Source organism: Neolamprologus multifasciatus, chromosome 13 (assembly GCF_963576455.1).
Source record: "Neolamprologus multifasciatus chromosome 13, fNeoMul1.2, whole genome shotgun sequence".
In the NCBI taxonomy this organism is placed as follows: Eukaryota; Metazoa; Chordata; class Actinopteri; order Cichliformes; family Cichlidae; genus Neolamprologus; species Neolamprologus multifasciatus.
The window spans coordinates 25,648,756-25,668,171 of record NC_140451.1 but is presented as its reverse complement, the minus strand read 5'-3'; the positions used below and the strand labels follow the sequence as shown (position 1 = coordinate 25,668,171).

The 19,416-nt window shown below is 39.1% G+C and overlaps 2 protein-coding genes across 2 annotated transcripts; both read right to left on the bottom strand.

Moving 5' to 3' along the window:
- Positions 1-289: 289 nt before the first annotated feature.
- myoz1a (myozenin 1a) lies at positions 290-5,298 on the bottom strand. The gene is made up of 6 exons (XM_085181734.1): positions 5,100-5,298; positions 3,413-3,499; positions 2,951-3,138; positions 1,959-2,229; positions 1,186-1,351; positions 290-1,106 (listed from the first exon to the last, which is right to left on the bottom strand). Exons 2-6 carry the CDS (start codon positions 3,495-3,497, stop codon positions 872-874), a joined length of 945 nt encoding a protein of 314 aa, XP_085037860.1. The 5' UTR covers positions 3,498-3,499; positions 5,100-5,298; the 3' UTR covers positions 290-871.
- Positions 5,299-9,141: 3,843 nt separating this feature from the next.
- synpo2la (synaptopodin 2-like a) lies at positions 9,142-19,237 on the bottom strand. Its single transcript, XM_085181688.1, has 4 exons — positions 19,107-19,237; positions 15,959-16,110; positions 15,013-15,725; positions 9,142-13,575 (listed from the first exon to the last, which is right to left on the bottom strand). Exons 1-4 carry the CDS (start codon positions 19,206-19,208, stop codon positions 10,940-10,942), a joined length of 3,603 nt encoding a protein of 1,200 aa, XP_085037814.1. The 5' UTR covers positions 19,209-19,237; the 3' UTR covers positions 9,142-10,939.
- Between the last annotated feature and the right edge of the window lie 179 nt (positions 19,238-19,416).

The following is a 19,416-nucleotide window of genomic DNA, read 5'->3' as shown; positions in this document are numbered from 1 at the left end:
TTTTGTTGTTGTTGTTGTTGTTTATAATTAATTAATTAAATACAGAACTGTTAAACTGCGTAAACTAGCTTAAATGTTCCCAGCCATACATCCATTAATGTTTCAGCACACATGACATTTGCCAAGTGAGTACACAATATGACATGGGCATGATAAGGATTATCTTTTTTTGTTTTGTTCACTTCTTCTTTTTTCCCCCCAGACATCGAAATAGTTAATAACATTTCTGAAATTTACATTGTACATACAAATACTGTATATTTCAAGAATTCATTCAAAGTGCACTAAATTATTTACAGTGTTACAGTTTATTGTGGAGAAACTGTGTTGTGTTGTTTTGTTTGGTTAAGGGATCAGCAACAGCATGCATATTGAGTTAAACAAGTTTTTAGGTTTTTATAGCGCAGCAAATCATCAGACATTTGTAACAACAAAAAAAGACAATGTTGAGCGATAACAGTTATGGTAACAAGTTCAGACAGCCTGCACAATAGTGACTTAGCATTCATCACCTATTCATCATATATGATTCATTCCTCAATGGGACAATCTGCAATTTTTCACCTACAACAGCAAACTTTCAGACAAATTAGAGGACTGCTTGGCTCAACTTATAAATTTATCAAATAGACATTTGATGTTTCATCTCCCCATAACAAATAAAACTTGTCGCTTTACAACCAAATAAAGAGCATGTTAAGATCAGGACCTCATTTTGTTTGTACGCTTTTAACTGTCCGCACTGGGAGATTCAAATTCATCAGTGTAATAGTTAATTGTAAGCTCAACTATTGTGTGTGCATGCTATGGTGTATGCATGCAGTTACTCTTGTGTGTGAGTATGTGCATAGTAATCACTATTAATATGCTTTCACAGCTCGTCGGTCTCTCCATCGAAGGGCACAGCATCCGTCTCCATGTGAATGCTGCTGGGCTCACTGCTGCCCACCCAGCCAATAGGAGTGCGATTGAATGAAGGCCGGCAGCTAATGTCATGATGGTACACCACTGCAGGTTCAGGCTCTTCTTTGGCTGCCTCAGCTTCTGGCAGCTGAAATTTCAGAAACTGATTGGCCTTTTCAAAACCGCCGTAGGGCATGGCACTCCTGTCAAACCAAGGTGAAAGGTTAATTAAAGCTCCTTTTTTTCATAAATCTTCTACATATCAGACCTCAAGGAAACTACCTGTTGAAACACTTGTACTGGAGTAATTCCCTTTTGGCATTGGGATGTGGCATATTGGTTTTTAGAGTGGCTAACAGACCTTCATCACCCTTCATAGCCTTCTCCCATGGAGACACGTAGGTTTTCACATGAATTTTCTGCTTAGTACCGTCATGTTTTCCACCTCCTGTAAAGAAAGTCATCCACATGTGCTGGTAACTAAAACTTAAAAATAAAGGTTGTGGCATGATTCAAATGCCCCTCTTATGCAGGTATTGCTGCTAGAAATTGAAAGATTGTGGCAAAATAAACCAGCATAATTTATCTGCAGACAGACAGCTTTTATTTGAGCTTTTTCTAAATTTAGTTGTGCTGTTGATTTATGCAACAATGTGAGGGGTAGGAGCAGCTAAAAAGATCTAATTTTTTTCACTTATAAAACTACCAGAACTGGTGGTTCAATAAAGGATATTTATTTTGTATTTTGGTTTTAGTACTTTTAGCAAGAAAGCAAATACAAATATTCAACACATTTTTGAATAGTTCAGTATATAATAGATATATGTAATTTGGTTTAAAAAAAAAAGAAATAAAAAAGAAAAATAAAACAAATATATATATTGTGTACACTGTTATTTTTTATTAATTTATAAAGTTGTCCTTCTAGATGTATTTCTCAAGATGTAAACACACTTTGTTAATGCATTTTAAAAAATTTTTTTGGAGAAATGGCCTTCTGTACATAAAACAGAATTGCACTACAAATGGCCAAAAGAAAAAGAAATTAGACAAACCTTTTAGTGGAGACCACTCACTACTACCTTCTCCTTTTCCACCTTTCTCGCCCACACCAACTCCTCCTGCACTTCCTGCTCCACTTGCACCTCCCGTTCCTCCTGCTCCTTTGCTTCCAGGCTTTGGGGGAGGCAGAGGGGCCCCTCCTCCTGTTTGTAGCCCTACAAAATTCAGACGTCCAGAATCCTTGCTAACAAAATGCCCACCGAGGTTTATTATTTGACCTCCCACTTGACCTCCCAGGGAGGGAACAAACTTCTGCAAGTTGTCCTGAAAGAAAGGGTAAATGGACTGGTTGTTATATAGCACTTTTCTACTGTGCCTGAGCACTCAAAGCTGTTTATACAACTTGCCTCATTCACACAACCATTTTTTCTATGCATAAATGCTATCTATCTAACATTCACACACATTCATGCAGCTTGGGGTTAGTGTTCTGCTCAAGGATATTTGGTATGCAAAGTGGGAGCAGCCAGGGATCAAACCACCAACCTTGCGATTAGCATATGACCTGCTCTACCTCCAGAGCTTCAGCCACCCCGTATAGAGCAAAGTATCGCCATTATAATCAATCATACACCATACAATGCTTTGATTTGTATTTACTGAATAATAATGATCAGGACTTGAGCATTATGGTTAAGTTAGAATTATGATTGTGTGGTCTTTATCTGCTTCAACACCAAAAAAACCCCCTCTTATATCACTTAAAATTTATCAGTATGATTATAATTAAAGCCCAGGTGACTTTACATTTAAATAATCACCATCTGCATGCTGGTACTAGGTTTCTTTCAAATATTTGTATCAACCAAAGCAAAATTGTAAAGGTAAGGATACAGTTCTTCAGGTGTTACATTTCTGCATGTGATTCAAAGCTATTTCAAGATTTCTTTGCCTCAAATTTGCTTGGATTATCAACCTAGTGTCAATAAATTTCCATTGTAGTGACAAACAAGACTTTTTTTTTGTTTATGAACTAGGCTCTCACCATGGACTCACTACTGAAGATGTCAGGGTTGTTCTCATAGATGAATTTCGCCACTCTCTGCTGTCTCATCTTGAACATCTTGGATCCTCGGTTCTTCAGCAGGGAAAGCTCCTCCAGCATGATGTCTTTAGGAGTTCTGATCTTTGTTCCCAGGTCAAACTCCGATGCCTCTGGCTCTGACTCATATTCTACGTAAGTGAGAGCCAAACAATGGCCTTAACATTGGTAAATGAGGTTGAAAGTAGTACTAACTCATAAACATTGTTTCATTAAAGAATGGTATCCTTTATTAGTAAAGTAGATTGACTTAATTGTACTGCAAATAAGCAACTAGTTCTCTAATATTTGTACCCCTTTTTTGTTTTACCACCGTGTATTTCTGTGTACTGTGTTTATATGAAAGAGCTCTACTGAGCAGTGGTAGTTTGGTTTCATAGTCACGTCATTTTATGTAAGCCTTACCATCCTGAGGGATATGTGATAGGTCAGTTATGATCTTGGAGGGCTTTTTCCGCTTGGTTAGGGGAGCAGGTGTACCCAGAGGCATGACTTGAGGGCCAGGGGAGAACACAGAACATTACCTTTGGTTAGAAAAATGTAGAACAAGTGATGATATTAACCTGAACACATACTTAAGCAATGGAACCCTTATGTTCAAGACTCAAAAGTTAATTAATGTTAAGTAATATCAAAACTTCTCCAGAAAAAAAGGCTCCTTAAAGGGATTAAGTCTAGATAAGTAACATAGAAAACTTTAGGAGGTTTAGTATGAAAAAAACATAAATTAACAAAATAGAAACCAAATAAGAGAAAGTAATTGATACCTTCAGTTGTAGTTTTCTATTTCACACTACACATCCATATTCAAAGGAATTCATAAATCATAATTTGACTGTAAAGCTTTAATTGCACTGAAAGGGGTGTTGTTGCTTCAATGTTACCATTGATTTGCACCATAGTCACAAAATAACTCTCAACCATCAACACTTTACCACCACGCCTGAAAGTGAATCCCCGGGACCTGAATGTATCAGACAGACTGACAGCAAGGGCCCTCCTCATTTTTCAAGTTCAAACGGGATGTCAGTGCCCTCAGATTTCTTACATTCTCTAGTGAAACAGATGTCTGCCTCGAAGGAAACGTATAGCTCAATATGTGTTTCAGTTTTGTTTGGAGACACAAGATCTGTACACAGTCTGTGCCAATGTAAACAGAACCATGTTATGGTTGAGACAGAAGCCTCGGGCTTATTAAAAATGATGGAATTATTCATAATATTTTATCATAGTCTCTTGCATGGAAACGTAAAGGTGGGAAAACTTCCCTCTATCTCATAGGCCAAGCTATCCATTGTGAAAGACGTGCATCTGGTTTACATGTAATTATATGCGTGCGTTACATAGTTTCTTGTCTTTCTGAACAGATATCAACACTTTCAGCTCTCACCAGTTTCTTTAAGGCCCAATCAAGTGGCAAAACATCACATCACATCTACTGGCTGTAACTCAACCCACTGAAGCTATTTTTAAAAGCCATTTCCAGCCAAGACATTTTAGCGACATGGAATGGCGTCATTCGGCTATCAAATGGGCTCAACATAACCCTTAAGAACACATCTCCACCAAAACAATTCTGACTATATATTTGGCCATCTCTCAAAACAGGTGTACAAACTGGTTTAGTTAATGGATGTTAACAAGGAGGATTTTCAACACTGTCTTTTAATTCCCTTAAATAATTAAAGGCTCAGACAAGTTTGTTCTCAGATTTACCAACCCCTCTCAGGGTTTGGCAGCGCCATATAAAACATATGCAACACCCACCGAGTGAGATGATCAGCACATTTAACCACTCCTTTGATCATTTTCAAAACTGCAAAGGAACTTTTATAGCTATGGTGCATCTGCAATTAATTATTTGTCATAAAATTAAACTGCTAACTGATCATTTTCATTTATTGAACTTTTGAGGTCTTGCGTTAGTTTCTCCTTAAGATCAGCTGCAGAAATATGAGTGTGACCACATTGCATGTTAAATCCCTCTCACGGCTTTTGCACTATGCAAAAGTGAAATCCTCCCAGTTATCAGCTGTCAGTTGATTGGTAGAACAAATGGACACAGTGATTTGTGGGGTGTAGATCCACTCACCGAGTTTTTGTTGTTGTCCTGGCAAGAAAGACAGACCTATAAATACCAAACAGTAAAGAGGAGACCGAGGGACCAATGTTGGTGATCTCGATCACAAGTTTACAAATCCCTCAGTGCCTCTGACCCTACGTTCGCCTGGACCCAGGTCCCGGGAAGTGCAAAACCCAACCAACACTCAGATGGCAGCTCTTTCAGGGGGTTGGGGCTGTTGGTGTTCGTATCAAGACGGGAGGAGGAGGTTGAGGTTGGGTGTATGAATAGGGATTGAGGAGGGGGCAGGGGGGCATTAAAGTCAGGGGAGAAGTCTCTGTTGGCCAGCTGAAACTGCTGATGGTGACATTAAGGGAACAAAATCATTCTCACAGATGGCTCAGAAGCCTATATTTAGTAGCAAAGAGTGAGGGGGACAGAACCCAACTATAATATAACCTCAAAGGACTCTGGGGTGTGTTTAGGGTACACAGAAAGACTTTTCAGTTTCCCTGAACTACTAAATGTGATGGACATGCAGACAATGAGGTGACAGATATTTAAAACATTTTGTGCAAACCATCTGAATGTGGTGGAGTGCAAACCCCGAAACTACCAAAGATATGTCATTAGTATCCTTACTGGTAACTATATATGTTCCATTTTAAAGAAAACACAAATTTTTGCTTTCTTGTGTGCAAAAACACAACCTGCCTTTGAAATCACAACTTTTCACAGGGCTTAAAAAGTCTTCAGTAAATATATGTACTTACATTGTCATTACAACAGAGTTATCCTTTAGGCGAGGATCTAACATTATTAGATTTTTTCTACATTATTATAGTGATAATAATAGCATGCAATACAGGCATATGATCATGTGAAAAAGAAAGTTTTTACAGGGGTCTATGTAATCCTGTGAAAAACTAAGTACATTCAGTAGTTTGTAGAACCACATTTAGCACCAATAACTTTAAAGCAATTTTTTTCTATGTAACTTTATTAGTCTCTTACATTGTTGTGGAAGAATTTTGGTCCACTCTTCTTTACAACACTGCTTCAGTTCATTGAGGTTTGTGGGCATTCATTTATGCACAGCTCTCTCAAGATCTCACCATAGTATTTCAGTTGGGTTGAGGTTTGGCCTTTGACTGGGTCATTTAAACACTCTTTTCTTTTGTTTTTCAGCTTTTCCATAGTAGATTTGCTGCTGTGCTTGTCCTGTTTCATGACATGCTTGAACTGCCAGGCAGATGGCCTCACATCTGACTATAGAATACTTTTGTAAAAAGAGGTGGTGGACTCTGTAATTGCAAGGTGTCTAGATCTTGTGGCTGCAAAAACAAACCCAAATCCCCGTAATATCTCTGAGCATTGCATGGTTTGACCTTGGAATTAAATTTGCTGGGATATCCACTACTGGGAAGCTTGTGACATTGTGCCAACGCAACTGAATGCTTCAATCCAGCAAACTGTTTTGCTGGATTGAAGCCTAATGAGTGTTTGATTATTAGCACCTGGCTGCTACTTACCCCTCAATTCCTATGCTAGCAGTAAAAGAGTACTTAATTTTTCACAGGACTATACAGTCCTGTGATACCTTTCTTTTTCATATGACTGTATAAACATGTATGTAACTCTATAACTCTCCTTAGCGTGAATTTTTTCTTTTTTGTGCAAATTTTAAAAAGGTAAATCTACAGGTATATACAGGTATCATATGTACAAATTGACACAATATGAATGTGTCATTTTTAAATATTACTGTTACAATTCATATACATTTATAAAAGCACGATTGTTAGTTGGCAAAATAATCCCAGGGGTCCTGAGTGAATGTCAGATTTTATGTGCTTAATTTGATCTAGAAAACTTTGACTCTGAAGCACTAACTAAATCTGCAGTAATGTTCTCTGAAAGTCAGTTAACTTTGTATTGTTCTAGTGTTCTTGAACACACAAAGTAGAAAATGCAACTGGTAACTTTGTGGCTCTGTTTGGATGTTTGACTGTATTCAAGTACAAATGATCTATATGCTATGTGCAACATTGTTCTTAAGTTAAACTTCAATTCCAAGTAAGATGTATTACTTATTTTACTTTATATATTCTAAGATATTTTATGATGCATGATTCTGAAATGTAGGAAAGCCATCAGACATTGGGTTTTTGACATCAATACAAATGCCCAATATTGTTAGTTTCCTTTATCTCTTAGGGTTAACTTCCTTAAATATTACCCAGGTCAGCTTTATTTCAAAAAGGTTGTTCAGGCTCTTCTTCACAAAGTCTTGATTTCTCATAAATTTTTGGCTCATCTCTGGCCTCCGAAATCTAAAGAAAATTATCTATTTTTATCAAAATGATCACTGCAGAGAAGTGCTTTTAACAAGTGACATGTTTTCAGTCTTTCTTCGAACCAACTGAGGTCTTATATTTAAATAACAATAGTGACACTGTTCAAAATTTGTGTTTTATTTTTATACATACCTCTGCATACATTTCATTATTTCATATGAAATGTAGAAATATCCATGTCCCTTTTCTGATCAATTCAAATGACAATTCAACGAAGTATTAAATGGAAAGCACTAAGATATGCTGCAGATGTTTTATTTCTAGTACATCCCATGGAAAACACTCCACAGGATGTTTTCTGCACATCTTGAAATAGAAACTTTCCATAGGCCCCTTTTTTAATGCATCTTTTTTTAAGTAGGTAAATTAAGAAGCAACTCTTAATTACAGTAGGGACCTGGCAACAATTCATTTTCTTTATAAATAAAGAGTATTATGTTTGGATATTAACAGCTCTATATATAGCCTCCCATGTGAGTGTGGGGCTTGGCCATTTTTAATGCACTGTCAGTGTACACTGATGCCCCACAGCACCACTTAGTGGCAAGTGTTCATGTAGGCAAAAAAAAAGAAAGAAAGAAAAATACACTGACACACAGTACAACCATATAACATTATTACATTACATTATGGTCAAAATTTATACATGAATATTTTGAGTTCAAGATATAGAATCACACATTCTGTGTGTTGGGAAATGAATAGATGGCATTAAACAACAAGTTTCCAACGATAATGCACTTTTTGAGTATTAATTTTTAATCTTACTAACAGAAAAAAAAGTGAAAATAGTATTTTTTTTATACACCAAACCACCCCCGCCCATTTTATATATGTATAATGTCCAGATTTAGCTCACTCCTACAGTCTTTACTGAAAAGTAAGAAAGTAAAACAAAGATTAGTCAAAAAGATGACTCTTGGAACTGCAGAACTAATAAACACTGAAGCTTTACAATTTAGCACTAAGAAATATGTCAAAAAGAAGCTAACTCAATCTCAAACAACCGCTTCAACATTTGTGTTTAAAATGAGAAAAAAAACATTAGAAAATACAAAAAAGGACATTGTGTATGCTATAAATTGTACTGACCAGGTATCTCTCCAATATGATGATATGATACTTAAAAGTTTACCCCATACTGTAGTTTCTGAAGTTTCCTCCTGTGAAATATAGGATAAAACATCCAAGGTTTCAATGCTCATGTCTGTTAGTCTGTCACATTAAAGAGTTTTGCTACTCTAGGATATATCCCATAATATAGATCCTCAGAGCTGTTTATAGAAAAAAAGAAAGAAATTACACGTTGGCTTTAAATTGTGACATTTGGAGTGGTTGTGCATTTGATCTACCTACAATTTTTAACAATACTTAAATGTATTTTCCAGCCCTGAAAATTTAATGTGGCTAGCTCCAATGTTAGAATTTTGATCTTTATCTATACTTTAAGAACTCACAAAATATTCATTGAAGGTAGAATTTTTCATGGCTTTATTAAATGTGATAAAGTTGTTGTACAAACAAAAATGAGCTGATTCTAATCAAGCTAGACACACTCACTGATTTTTTCATAAAATGACCCAATAGGTTCCTTATGTGAAAATATAATTCATATTCTATTATATTATCTGAGTTACTATTTTTATTAACGAGCTACAAACCTATGTAATTTATAAAATTAGTCTGAAGTTTAAAAAAAAACTCTGCACTGGTAATTATTTTTATCTTTTAATCCTTTTTTAATGTTTAAACTACTATACAGTTACATTTACTTCATTGTTCAGTTACAAGTTGCATTTTTGCATGCTTTTTGTCATACATTAAAAGACTAACCAACAGAGGGCGCTATAAAATCAGACATGTCAGACAGCTGGAGTGCCTTGAAGTCTAATTTTATTCCTCTAAAAATATCTTGTCATCTGTCAGTATAAACTTCTACTCAGCATTAATAACAAACATTTTTCACACTCATTATTTAATCCATGTACTTTCAGAAACTCACACTGTACACCTCAGCATCTATATCTAAGATCTAGTTTTCTAATGACATAATGAAAACAAGAACAAACTTGAAGAGAAACTGTATTTTAAAAAGGGTAAAAAATAAAAAAAATAATCAACCAAGAGTACCACAAATATAACACAACAGTCTTTCTGTGTTTCTTACTTGTTCCTTTAGCATATTCAGTCTTTGGAAGCACATATTCATCAAACATATTTCTCCTTACTTTTTAACAGCACCCATTGTTATTTAGAACACAACAGCTAAACCTCTGTGCTTCTGTCCAACAAACTTCATGGCTCAAACTTTCCTGGTCATTCTAATTTAATTTCTAGAGGCTGTGAGGTATCAAACCAACAGACAGAAGTCTGACTTTGATTGTGACCACTTCAGTGAAATGGCAACACCAGAACTGTGACCCCATTACTCCTAAATATGTCCTCGTTCCACAGCCGCTCTCTTTTCATGAACCCTTTCAGAAGGGCCAGTGCTTCTCTGTCTATCTACTTCCCCATGCATTCCCTCTGAATAAATTACAACTTTACAAAACAAAATACACATTTCTTCATCTGTGTTATTTGTTTAATAAAAGTTACGAATTTACATATAGTTGCAAAGTGCACGCTGATTCTAAGGAGACTCTGGTGTGTCTAGGTAGTAAATAGAAGCAGTGATATCCATTAACAAGTGTTCATTCAGTGACAGCCCAGGCACTTGTTGTATGTGACATGGGCTAAAAAGATAGCATTTCTCTCTAGTTATAGTGAGTGGAGGTATCTGACTCAATGCAAGAGCAAACCTTGCCTTCACTTATAGACTCTAGTGAGCTGAGGTGTTTAAAAAACAGCATCATTTAAACACCCAGAAAAAAAAAGAGTGTACATGACCGAATAGGGCGAGTACTGTGAATTACATGTTATAAGATCCACCTACTCCAGTCTACATCACACAACATATATTTTTAGTGGTTTGAGCTTTGCTCATAATGGCATTCGTTCATTCATTGTTCACTTTTCAGACATTTCAAGTTTCAAAGAATAATTCAGTACAGGCTCTGTTTAGATGGGTTTTCCGCTAAATTAGTAGAAGAGATCTCCAGAAGCCTTACACAAACCTCCCCCAGGACAGGCATATGGTGGGCTATACAGTGTATGGCAATATAGTTTAAAACTAGTGTGACTCATTTAATCTGTTAGTAGCAAAATAAATGTGATAAGCAGCATTTTGAGCAAAAAAAAATAAAAATATTTTGTTCTCATTTAACTTAACTCACCTGTTTTTTATATTTCAATTTCATACTCAATTGCCATTTTATGTTACTTCATCAGCTAATTTTTGCAGATGAGTCCTGATCTTTGCCCATCAGTTTCCCAAAGCATAAAACTTCTTTAACTCCATGTTTTTTCTATCAACCAATTAACAAAATTGTCAGATATATTTCTGTCCATGATTAATTAGCCTTTTCATGAATATGAAGATGTCCAAGCACGGTACTGACTGCTTCATTGCCCTCAGATTGCCCCTGGCCTCCAGACACGGGGCTGAACACCTCCCTTGGTGGCCACAAATCGTGGTTTAGGTGCCTGTACTGGGTTGGACTTGAGTGGAGGCAGAGAGGCAAGGATGCTGAGCTCAGGAGCACTCTGAAACTGTTTGGCTGACTGGAGCCCAGTGGTATATGACACTGGAGCATAAGGTGTTGGGACTGCAGGGGGCACTGGGTTTGGAATGGGAGTGGCAGAAAATTTTGGAAGGTTGGGTGGTCCAGTTGGTTGGGACAGAGGTGCAGCTGGGGTTGGTATACTGTCTGGTGCTGTTGTCAAGGCAGAGACTGGAGTTGGAGTGAAGGTTTCAGGAGGTGGGGAGGTCATGCCAGAGTGAGTCAAACGTTCTCCAAGGCAAGTGGCTGAGCGTGGTGCGAGGACTTTAGGAGCGAGAGATGGACCAGACATAGGTGTAGGTGTGGAGAATCGCTTGACCTCATAGACACGGGCTGTTTTGACGGGGATCTGCCTTGGTGAGGTCAAGGAGCTTCCCACCATTGGTGGTATGTAGTCACGCTGCTGGGCTTGGTAAGAAGGCATAGCTGCTAGATTAATAGCACTGCCCCCATAGTTAAACATGGCAGAATTGAGCTGATAGGGTTGCCTTCTCATGAAATCTAGTGCTTTGATGCCCTCTCTTGGAGAGCTCCCTCTACCCCTGTTGTCTGGCTTGTTGGTTTCTCTCTGAGGCCCAGTAGGGATAGATGGGGCCAAAAGTGGGTTGTACCCAATTGGAGGCGGTGCACGGACATTTGGGGAGTATTTCCATTGAGAAGGAAGTGAAGGATTGAGGGAGGAACCAAGGGGTTGTGCTGCACTGTGCATTGTCCCTTCCTTCTGGTAAGTAGTCTCAGGTGGAGTGTCCACTACATACATACCCATACGGCTCTGCCTTTTGGCAAACAGTTGGGCCCCCTTACCTCCTGCTTGGAGAATCTGTGGAGCTTCGTGAACAACTCGTGGCTTGGGTGCCACTGGAGGAGGCACCTTTCCTATGCCAGCCTCATCACTTCTAATTTCCTCAGAATCATCATAGATATTCTCGTCGGGTGGTTGGCCATAGTTGTGTCGGCTGCATCTGTCATCCAGATTCTGCACCATAGACAACAGTTCAGGATTGGGGGATTTCTTTTTAACATCTGGCACATTGAACATTGGTTTGAGTTTCCCACTACGCCTTCGAGCCTCAAGCAAGATTCCTGTGCGACCTGTTGAACCAGGAACTGGGGTTGGTGCTACAATTTCAGACTGGGAGACCACTGACACTTGAGACAAAGGTGCAATTGAAGATTGCAGTGGTAGCTGAGCAACTGGTGTTTGAAGTGGAGACACTGGGATAACTTGGTCAGCTGACACAGGAATTTGGGATGTAGGTGGACCAGGGGCTAGAATCACTGGTACATGTGGTGCTGGTGGTACTGATGGAATAGAGGCTGGAGTCACAATTGGAAATGGAGCCTGCTGAGCAGTAGTAATTGGTGGTGTTGACTGCACACAAGTAGAAAGGGATGGAGGGTGATAGGTAACAGGAGCTTGTGGCTTTGAGACCAAGGAACTTTGAAGTATGGAAGTTTGTGGCGAGATCACTGATGAAGTACCAGGGGATAGCTGTGAAGTTCCTGCTGTATTGTTAATGTCTAGTTCATATGTAGTGGAAAATGGTGGCGGCACAACAGCTGTTGAGGCAGGACGCTGGGTTGTCTTTGTGACAGGTGGCCGGAACGTCACAGGGGCAGTTGCAGCCCGAATGCTGATAAAGCCAGGGGTAAAAGGACGTGCTGTCCTGTTGAGAACATTACTCACAGGTAGTTCTGGCAATGGTGTTTCGGCTGGTTGACCAGGACTGGTCAGAATGGTAACTGAGGCAGTAGCTGGTTTGGGTGCCACTGGTTGAGATGACTCCTCCATGCTAGCTGTGCTGACTGCAGAGTAGATTAGGTCTCCATTAGTCATTCCACGGGATGCAACAGGAACTGGACCTGGGGCTTGTGATAGGATTGGTTGTGTGGATATAGTTCCAGGTAGTGTTATGTGCTGAGGTTGTAAGTTCATTTCTACTTGTGGCTCTACTTCTTGTTGTGACTGAAACATCTGGAGTATCTGAGGTTCCTCATGGACTTGGGATTGTGGAGGTACTTGAGGTTTTGCTGCTTCTGCCTTCTTGGCATGCTCAGCAACCCTTTTTCTCTGTTGCTCAAATAACTGGGCACCCTTGCCCACAGTGTCACTCAAACCTGGACTCGGAGCATCCTCTGCTCCATCCCCACGACCTTCAGTACCTGCTGTTGCCCTCTTTTCCAGCATATCCAGATAGTCACTGTCCCAAGTCGGGTCAGGAACTGATGAAAAACCTTCCTCATCAAACTCAGATTCACTGCCAGGAAGTACCCCATCCTCCTCTTGTGAGTCCTGACACCTGTCCTCATCAACACTACCAAAGCTAGTGAGTGTGTACTTCTTGGAGCGCTGCCTTCTCTTCTTGAACATTAGCACACCTTTTGAGTGAGGATTAGGAGCATCTGTCAGAAGAGAGGCGATTGTTCTACACTTGCTTTTGGCTTCCTTTACTTGTTTGTCTTGCTGTGTATCCCCTCGGTTCAGTTCTGCAGGATATGAAAGTCAAAACTATTAGAAGTTGTTATGCAATGGCATAATGTAAAGTAAATCTTAGGGACAGAATTTCAAAAGGAAAAGATTTAGCCTTTGAAAGAATGAACTCTGACATAAGCTTCTAAACCTGTCCTGTCTGCCTGTCCAACAGGCATCTATCTCTTAACTTGCCACAGTAGCACTTCCAGGAAAATTCCACAGAAGCTTTGAGCTTATCACATTAGCTAAGGTGAAGGATAAATTTGCACATTGTTAGGGTCATGTACTCTGACATCTAACTTTAATGAAAGTATTTGCAGGCTAATGGAAACTTTGATGTCATAGGTGCCTGGAAGGAGAACTTCAAAAGGCATACATAACATATCCTTTAACTTGTTATGGTATTAAACAAATTATCATAGGCAATCTAATTCTATTACCCTGGTATAAATGCCACATGAAGCGGAATTTTAATTTGTTTAGGACATGGTTCTTAAGTAGGACATTAGAATGTCAGTGATGGAAGAATGCTTAGTCATTTTCTGTGCTTTCATCACTATCGCATTTTTTTAACCTTTCTTCAAAGATTGTGAAACTATTAAGTCAAGGTTAATGTAAGCACATCATTTTAACTGATGCATTTTGAAAAGCATAAAATGCATTTGCAATTTTAATAAGAACCAAAGTACATTATATTGAGTATTGCAGAACAGATCACATATTATTGTTCTTTCAATATACAGTAAGAAAGAAAAAGTAAGAAAAGAGTAAAGGGGATGAGAGCAGCAAGAGATATTATCCTCAGTTTGCCAGCTGATATCAAAAAGCAGTTGCTGCTGGTTTTCTGGGCTCCTAGGTTGATTGCTGGAGTTTTTACATAACTGGAGGAAAATACGGTAAACTATATGACCATGCCCTGTTTAACAGATTTGACACCCACCCACTTTGAGCTACAAACCTCAAAAAACACTTATGTGTGGCTAGTTTTGCTAATTGTCATATTAAACAAATCACACTGGACACGTTAGTCTTTTTGATTAAGCTTGATTAAGCTTCATATCACACTATTCCGACAGTACTGGTACAATTAACTTTGGTATCAGTGATGTTTCCAGAGTATCAATGGATATAAATAGCTAATGACCAGTTTTAAAACTCGGCTGGTGACTCCAGGATGATTATAAACAGCTACCATATATAGATAAATAATGTAGTTCAAAAACTGATCTGTTTTAGCTCCCTAAAGCGCTGTGTTAAATCAACAACGGACCTCTTTTGACGCACTGTTTAGAAAAAGGTAAGGCGATAGATGAGCATATTTGTTTGATTTTTAATTTTTGGATCATTTGTATCATAATCATAAACTCCCCCCAAATCATAATAGGATATTTATTTAACTTTTACATGTGAGGCACAAGTTGATCACAGTGGCCTTCTCCAGGTGTACTTACTGGCTTGCTTGGCCTTTTCCATGTAGGTTGTTGTAAGCTCATCATCGATGGGTTTATTTACAGGCCCCACCATGGGCACGAGCTGGTTACGGGAGCCAAGCATCAGAGCCTCCTTTGCCCTCTCAGGAGATACCAGTGGCACATTGGCAGGCTCTAAAAAGCCACTATCCTCCTCTTGCCCTGCATCCCGTGGCCCTTGGTCATCTGCTGAGGATATGATAGAGGAAGTCTCTGTCGATGTCTGGGAAGACCACATTCCGGGACCAGGAGGTTGGTAAATCACTTCCCTTCTAGCCACCCCTGGCAGACCTCCTCCTCCATTTCCCTCTCCACCATCCAATAAACGGGGGTAAACATGTGCATCTGGAGCGCTGTCATAGCCACTCATTTCTGATGTCTCCCCACCCTCAGGAGAGGTTCGTCCTGTGGGTTTCCCAGGGTTGGAGTTGCTGGGGCTTCGGCGTTTCTGCCTGCGTTGTCTCTCGTAGCCTGCCACATCTGCATCACTATCAGTCTCGCCATAGTAAGCCTCGCTCCCAGGTGGCGATGTCAAGCCGCTGGTTAGGGTGGAGCGGCTACGATGGACTTCACGGACAGGTGCATGGTGAGGGTGATTTGGTGACATAGCTCGCAGAGCAGCACGGTACTCTTTGTCTATTCGGGGAGATGGAGCTCGGGTCACAAGCACCACAGACTGAAAACCAGCAGGTGCCCTGAAAACAAGTGCAAAGGTTAAAATAGTATTAATGTCAATAAGTACCTTTGAATGTGATATCATAACTTAATTTTTTACATTTAGTATACGTTGTCTTCTTGTTTTTTAATTAATTTTAAATGCAGGGCAGCAAGTATCAAGTCAGTGCATTTTACACTTTTCTTTATCCATTACAATGAGCTGCTGATGCTTTAAGATTAGGAAGAGTTTACTTTCTCTTGTTCTTCTGACCTTTTGACCCGGATGTGTAATATCCCAGGGGAATTGTCGATGAGGTTCATGGCCTGGGCATGGGAGAGCGTTGCACATGGCTGCTCATTGATGGAGACCAGCTCATCAGCCTCCCGCAACCCAGCCCTGCATGCCTTGCTGCGTTTGCGCACCTGCATATAGGCAAAACAAGTTAAAAGCTGAAATACTAAAAATAACTGAAAATCTGAGTTTCTGACTCGTTGTAGGAAGAAATATTGTTTCAGTCATTTGGTACAAGTCCCTGATAACCTACAAGAAGAGACATCCAGGACTATTTAGAATAGAATAGAATAGAATAGAATAGAATAGCCCTTTATGGTCATTGTACATGTACAATCAAATTTTATGTCTTAAATTAGGTATAAAGGCCTTGCAAGCAGACGTTTTTAATAATAAAAGAATGAGAATAGACTTCCTCAGTAAACCTTCCTTAGTAAAAGGAAGTAAACTTCCTTTCTCTGTTTTAAATTAATAGCGATTACATGCTACCAAAACAAAACACCTTTACTGTGAAACAGCTTTTAAATATTTAGAGTGTGCAGCTGTTCATATCCTGCTGAATGATGTCATATTTACTTTTTATTGTTCCAGGATTTTATCAAACTAAACATAACTTGAGGCCAAGTCTCAGCCCTGCCACCTTACTTTGAAGGGCTGTACAAGTTGTATAGTACAGAGTTGTGATAATATTTTCCCAGAGAATGATCAGAGAAAGACCAGCTTTTGTAACGCTTTTGATTAGAACATTAAAAAAAACAACAGAGCTATGCTGCTGTCTTGGATTGGTTTGTGATAATGACTGACAAAGACAGAGACCAGATTCTGCACTGACAGCTCGATCTTGCTGCAGGCATATGCCACATATTACAGCTCGAGTGGAGCTCTCATACACACTTTAACAAGGAAATGCCAGCCAGAAGCCATCTTCATTTGGTGCTTTGCTATTTGTGCCCAAGGTCTGTCAGGACTGTGGCGTTTTGCCCACTCTAAACTGCCTCAGGTCTGTGCAAGCTATGTCGACATGTCACATAGTAAATCTAAAACAGAGGCCTGAAGATGTTCCTATTTTTTAAGCTAACAGTGCAGTTTTGATTACGCTCTACGAAGGCATATATGAAAGAAATTTTTAATATTAGAATTAGTAGATGGAGAAGCATTGCTTTGGTTACCTTAACTAGTTTTCTTTCCAGCTATTCTAGTTTGTCTGTAATTAAATCCCATGTCCCCATTTAGCTAAGCCTTTTAAAATGGTCTGTGCTTACTTGTGGCAGAGGATGTCTGTTATTCATTCACGCAGTCACTTTGTGGCCACAAATCATAACAGTTATAATAGCCTTACATGCGTGCACACATTCACCACATGGGGAAGTACAAAAATACACTTAAAGTCATATAAATAAACATAGAAGCATGCACATGCTGTCTCAACGGCACAGACCCAGGACTGACACACCAGCTCTTTTCAGTGCAGCCACACACTGCTCCACCTGTTTGGGATGATATAGTGTGAGACCTGACAAGATTACAGCTTCCTCCTCTCAGGGGTGAAGGAGCACATTGTTTTAGATGATCAGACAGAACCAGCTGTCCACCTTCGTAAAGGTGACTTGGTGTCCCGAGGCCAGCTTGTCTACATATTACTCTTCATAACTCAACAACGTAGAATCACTCATGAAAAAAATATTAAAAGTCTACTTAGACAATCTAAGCCAGTAACATTTTCCAAAGGATAATTATTTTGGGGGGGGGGGAGCTTCATTTGAATTAACACCACGCCATATGTGATGTCAGAACAGCAACAATTCGGAGTAACAGACGTCAAACGATTAGTAATTCTTTTTGATGTGAACCTACAAGGAAGTGACGATTAGCATCAAGACGATTAGTGCATGTTCAGAAATAGTGTATGAGGCTAATTTTTAAATACTGAGCTGAAACATACACCTTGGCTGACCTAGAGACCTGATGCTTCTCAGCTATAAATAGCCACCTTCAAAAGTACTTCTGCGCAGTCAACAATTATGGAAAGTATGTGTGGATGAATCTATTTTTCATATTATGCTAATATACATTCATAAAGTGTGTTCAATATAATGTGTTCTATAATGTGTTCAATACAAGTAAATGTACATATTAAGTCAGAAAATAAAAAGAGAAGCTTATATCAGAGGTGCTATTTTTTATATACTTGGATGCCAAATTAATCCTTTTATCCAGTGTTCCCCATCTCATATCATGCCACATTCTGAAATCCTAAATGGAGATCAAGACTGAAATTTGGACTGCTTCATTTCTGCCAAGTGTTGGTATGAAATTATTGCCCATGAAGAATTTGCTTTTGGAGAGTAAAATGAGCTGAGTGACTCCATGTGAGAATTCGAAGGTTAAATATTTCCTTTACCTTCAGTGGACTCAAGGAAATATGAATATTTAACTAGTCTGCAATTCTCCAAAATGTAATAAAAAAATTTTTTTTAACATTATAAATATCATTGTGGATTTAATATGGCCTACACCACACTGATTTCAAGAAATAACCTGAGGTCACTATATTTTGCTTACTTGTATGTTTTTCACTCTTGTAATTTTACTTTACAATAAAAAACCAACTGAATGGATCCTTCAAGATTATCGGATGTAGCCAGGTTAATTGAAGCGTTTCTTGAATTAAATTATGATGTTGTTCAGAGGTGTAGGGCGCACTGTGGCCAGCGACAGAAAAAAATATTTTCTGCAAATGTTACTTGATTTCTGGGTTACTATCATTTGCTTTAATGCTGAGCTTAACAGGCAAAGCAGTCAGAGGAAGATATGCAACAGGGTGGCCTAGCATTCCCACCTATCTGTACTTGAAGTTTAAAGTTCACCCAATCAATCATCAGTACAACTCTACATAAAAAAAGTTCTCAAACAAGATGATGACTCATATTCAGGCCCCAAACCAACATTGAACACTGCCAATGTTCCTTTAAGCTTTGTTCACAGCTCTACACAATACAACTCTGTTGCTGTTTCCCTTCTGCTTGGTGACGCTATCGACTTTAACACCGTTTTGTTCTTTTCACCGTTGTCTTAGCAAACTGTGAAATGCTGGCTTCTGTCCAACATGCTGAGTGACTCGCCTTACCTTCGCTACCTGGAGTGGTTTCTGGTGTTCCACGCCTCCCTGGAGACGAAACCCCCATGGCGCTCCACCAGACAATGTAATTATCACTTCCTCTACAACCATTGTTCTTCTCTCTGGATCTTCTTTTTTATCTTTTCTTCTTTTTTGTAGTTATTTTCTTTTCTTCTAAGGTTTTTAATCATTCATCTGAGGACCCCCCTCAGTGCTTTGGCCCTAGTCAGGGCCCCATCGGAGAGCTCTGGCCTGCTCTCGCCTAGCACACTGTCCGGGTGCTGACTTCCCTCTGAGCTCGCACTCACACCTGAACACA